The sequence below is a fragment of the Tupaia chinensis genome, unplaced genomic scaffold (genome assembly GCF_000334495.1).
Source record: "Tupaia chinensis unplaced genomic scaffold, TupChi_1.0 Scaffold000243_1, whole genome shotgun sequence".
NCBI lineage: Eukaryota > Metazoa > Chordata > Mammalia > Scandentia > Tupaiidae > Tupaia > Tupaia belangeri.
In genome coordinates, this window is record NW_006159721.1 from 740,088 (window position 1) to 745,376 (window position 5,289).

Consider the following 5,289-nt stretch of genomic DNA (forward strand, 5'->3'; position numbering starts at 1 on the left):
ACAAAAAACAACAAAAAACTAAGATCCTAGTCTAGACCTAAGAATTTAGATAAGGAATACCAAACTTGTATACATTTTGGGGCCAGCAGATGGTGTAATAGTTATATCACTGGACATTCATGTAGTTAACTGCAGTTCGAGTCCCAGACTCAGAGGCTTAAAACTCACGCTGGGCGTGTGTACTTGCATGCCCCAAATCCTGAGAGTCGAATAGAGTAGAAGGGATTGCGGTGTGGCCATCCTCCTGGGGAGTGATTTCTTGCTTTCAATCTCGGTCTTTCGGATGAGTGTGCATGCCCTATAGCAAAAATCTCTCTTAATAATAAAAAAACTAACAAACAAAACTATACATTTCTAATTAGGAGGGACTTGAGAGATTAATCTAATCACCCACTTAGCCCAGGAATTTCTTCCTCAACATTAAACATCCATCAATCTTCTGTTCTTAACATTTTTCAAAAACAAATTGCTTACTGTGTCATGAGGTATTCCTTTCCATTGTATAGCTGTTAAAAGGATCTTATGTTAAGTTCAAATCTACTTCCCTTCTTGTTTTACCCATAATTCCATTGCAACCACAGAAAATTTTGTCCATTCCACCTTATAGCCATTGAATATTAACATAATTGCTATCATGTGTCTTGAATTTTTCATATTAAACATCCTTAATTCTGTCAGTCATTTCTTATTATGTAGTTTTCAGGATTTTCACTATCTTGAATCACCTTCCTGCATACATTTCATTTGTCAGTTTTCTAAGTTTCTGCATTCAGAATTGAGCAAAGTATTCCTGGTGGACAAGATATAAAGTTACTTGCTTTCCATATCTTACATTTAGCAATCTTTTACTGGGGCCAGCGGGTGGTGTGGTGTTAAGGTGCTGGGCTCCCACACAGTTAGCTATGGTTCGAGCGCCCAACTCGATTTGAAAATCATGCTTGCACGTGTGCATGTGTGTCCAAAATCTTGAGAGGAAAATGGAGAAGGGATTGCAGCATGGCCATCCCTCTACGGGGTGATTTCTCATGATCTTTCTCTGTTGCCAGTGAGTGTATGTGCTCTATGGTGAAAGAAAAAAAGAAAAAAATCTGTTTACCAGTTACTGTAAATACTGGTTCTCAAAGCAGAAGTCCTGAAATCATTTAAATTTTATTTATTGCTTTTTTTAAATAGTTTTTTGCCATAGAGCATGTGTGCTCATTGGTGAGGGACAGAGAGAGGGAAAGTAAGAAATCACCCTTCATGGGGGTTGACCATGCCACAGTCCCTTCTTCTGAGGTTTTGGACATGCACACACATGTGCCTTGTGTGATTTTTTTTTTTTTTAAGGCCACCAGGTCCATGGCTCAAACTGTGGTCAACTATGTGGGACACCAGCATCTTAGCCATTTTGACCTAAATAGTCTTGAAGTTTTATTTTATTTTTTTTTAGAGAGATTTTCGCGATAGGGTGTATGTGCTTGCTGGAGACACAGGCACAGAGAGACATTTCTTATATAGAGAGATTTTTAAAAAATTATTTTATTTAACTTTTATTATTATATATTTTATAGAGATTTTTGCTATAGGGCACGTGCACTTGCTGGAGAGACAGAAAGCGAGAAATAACCCCCTAGGGAGGATGGTCATGGTGCAATCCCTTCTCCATTCTCCTCTTGGGATTTTGGGCATGCATGCATACACCCCAACATGAGTTTTAAGCTGCCGGGTCTAGGACTTGAACCATGGTCAACTACGTGGGACTCCAACAACATAATAATTATGCCATCTACTGGTCCCTCTTATTATTATTTTTAATTTGACCACAAAGAGACAGAGAGAGGAAAAGTGAGAAAGCAAAGCACCAGATCTGAGACTCAAATGGCAGTCGGCCATGTGCAAGTCCAGCTTCCTTAATCACCATGCCACCTATCAGTCCTGAGAGAGGTTTTTTGCTATAGGGTGCACACACTTGCCAGAGAGACAGAAAGCGAGAAATTACACCCTGAAGGGGATGACCTTGCTGTAGTCCCCTCTCTTCATTCTCTCAGGATTTTGAGTACATGTGTGCGCGCGCACACACGCACGCACGCATGCACGCACACTCAGCCAGCATGAGTTTTAAGCCACCGGATCCAGGACTCAAAATCACAGTCGACTAAATGGAGCCCAGAGACTTAACCATTACACCATTTGCTGTTCCCTATAAGTTGATTTTAAAAGGTATGAATTAACCCTTGCCTTAATAAACATGGAAAATTTATTTAAATAAATAGGCCTTTTTCATGCTCGTTTTGATCTTCTTGAAATCAGGTATGCTATTAAAATAAGTGTGTACCTAATTAGAAAGATAAATGAATGTCAAACAAATGTGTGATCAGAGGAGCTTTTGGAGGCAAAATGCTCACTAATGGTAAAGGGATAAAATAAAGTGCATGCAGTTCAGTAGTTATTTGGATAGTTGTGGTTGAGGGAAGTTTTTTTAAAGAGAGATTTCTGTTGTAGTGAACATGCCCTCGCCAGAGAGACAGAAAGCCAGAAATCACCCCCTGGGGGGATAGCCTTGCCACAGTCACTTCTCCATTCTCTTCTTGGGATCTTGGGCAGGCACGCACATGCATTGAGCATGAGGTTTAAGCCACCGAGTCCAGGACTCTAACTCAGTCAACTATGTGGAAGTCCAGCTATGTAATCATTTTGCCAGCTCCTGGTCCCTAGGGAAGTGATATTTTAAAGAGGTAGTATAGAAATGTGAAGTAAAGGGACCAGCAGATGGCGTGGTGCTTAAGGTGCTGGCCACTCCCACATGGCTGACCACACTTTGAGTCCTGGACTTGGCTTGCTTTCTCATTCTCTCTGTATGTGTGTGTGTGTGTGTGTGTAATTAAAATGAAAGAATAAATAAAGTTAAAAGAATTCTTAAAAGAAATGTGATGTATAAATTTGAATTAAATAAAATTTAACAATTTATTTTCTTGGTCATACTAGCCACATATGGCTGTTGACTACTGCATAATGCAGATGAAGATTTTCTTCATCTCAGGAAGTTCTGTTAAATAGCAGTGTTCTAGAGAATTCTGACAGTATTAGGTTTGGCTTATATCGCAGGTACTCTATTCTAGGTGAGTTGCTGTGAATTTTTAATCTGCGGAGCAGAATATCGTGTCATTTTGAAGAAATAGGTCCAGGGAGAAATGGACTCTGGTTTAAACATGTGTGACTGACAGCATTTTAATTCTTACAGACAGCAACACAAATTGGAATAGAATGGAACCTGTCCCCTGTTGGCAGAGTCACCCCAAAGGAATGGAGAGATCAGTAATCATCCCAGCTGGTATAATACCGAATTGTTTCAAAACCAACTTACAACTGATGCCAAGAAAAAGCACTATATACCCATTGAAATATGGCATTATTGAAGAAATAAAGTATGTTTGAAACCTTCATTGTAGGTTTTGTTCATTTCCTTTATAAACGGAAGCATGCTTGTTTACTTTTCATTTATTTAACCTCTGTACTAATATTAATGTCAAAATACTACACTACTTTTTTTGAATGATTAATTTTTTTCATTCATTTCTTTTCATTTGACCAGAGAGAGAGAGAAAGTGAGAAAGCCAGCCACCAGGTCTGGGACTTGAACTGTTTTCGGCCATGTGGGGGTGTGCCTTAACCACCATGCCACCTGCTGGTCCCAAACAACTACTATTTTTTATTTAATTATTATTATTTTTTTTAGAGGTTTTTGCTATAGGGTGCATGCACTTGCCAGAAAGACAGAGACAGAAAGTGGTAAATCACCCCCTGGGGGAATGGCGACGCTGCAATCCCTTCTCCATTCTCCTCTTGGGATTTTGGACACACACACACACACGCACCCAGTGTGAGTTTAAACCACCGGGTCTGGGACTCGAACCACAGTCGACTGCATGGGAGTCCAGCAACATAGCCTTTATACCAACTGCTGGTCCCAACAACTGCTTTTTTTAATTGTAAGAGGGCATGTGTACTCATCAGAGAGAGGCAGGCAGCAGGTACCCCACAATGGAATGTGGTCATGAAGTAATCTCTTCTCCTTTTCTCCATCATTTTAGGATTTGGGGCATGCAGATAAACTTGACTGGTGTGTTTTTCAAGTTACTGGGCCAATAGTCAAACTGGTAGGCCTTGTGGTATCTGGCTTCTTTATTGCTAGGCTACAGGGCCAGCCTACTATACAACTTAAATAACTTCTTTTTTTTTCCTTTATTAATTAATTGATTTTACATTCATTAACTGAGCATAGTCACAGCATACAAAATGTGACTTTTCATCCAGAATATCATACACATATATGTATATATATATATGCATATATACTGCATAGTGGTTTAATCATACATGTTATTGATATTTTCCATTTCTAGTTTCATATAAATATATATATACTCATACACATATATGTATATATATGCATATATACTGCATAGTGGTTTAATCATACATGTTATTGATATTTTCCATTTCTAGTTTCATATAAATATATGTATATATATATATATGTATGTGCATGTATATGTACATATGTATATACACACACATATATATACCCCCTATTTCTCACCCTCTTGTTATTTCCCACCCTCTTCCCACACTATCTCCAGTGTCTACAGTTGCTTTCCATTCTTTTTCCCCCCACATTTTATTATTTCACAAAATATCTTAAATAATCTAACTATTTTCAACAGCAAGGTCGGCTGATATATACTTATCTGTGAATACATATCTGACTTTAGGCATGAAACTGAGTAGAATGAATATACTATAAAGTAGCACCTAGCCGATGCTATATAGCTTACTGTGGTCATTAAATAGGTATTTTTAAATATATTTTTTAATTTCAAGAAAAGTCTTAACTTTAATAAATCAAAGAAATGCTGAGAACGGTTTGCTTAACACTTAGAGCCAGGAAACAGGTTAGGGTTCTGTTCAAATAGTAGGTACATGAATCTACTGGCAGCTCAAGACAAGACAAAAATCCTTAAATCCAGAAAACAGCCTCGAAAATCAGTAATGTTTTAGTTGAGTCATAATCTATTTCACCAGTTGAGTCTTATGTACTTCATCTTCTGTTGTCCAATCTTCCCAATTAAATTCTGGGATAAAATACTCAACTCCAGACTTGTCCCTACCATTAAGTTGGTCAGTTTCTTAGTTGGTTGAACTCTTACTTCTCTTTGTCTGTATCTAATTTTCCAGGTATAGTACTCCCTTCATAACTTTTTTTTTTTTTGGTTTGAGAGGTTTCGCTATAGGTCATGTTAGCTCACT

The 5,289-nt window shown here is 38.1% G+C and overlaps 1 protein-coding gene across 1 annotated transcript in view; it reads left to right on the top strand.

Moving 5' to 3' along the window:
* Window positions 1-3,358, top strand: part of COX7B (cytochrome c oxidase subunit 7B) — a 7,651-nt gene extending 4,293 nt beyond the window's left edge. The window contains exon 3 of the mRNA XM_006148774.3: window positions 3,224-3,358. Within this exon, the coding sequence (XP_006148836.1) occupies window positions 3,224-3,301 (78 nt within the window). The 3' untranslated portion in view covers window positions 3,302-3,358. The remainder of the gene's footprint in view (window positions 1-3,223) is intronic.
* The last annotated feature ends 1,931 nt before the right edge of the window (window positions 3,359-5,289 follow it).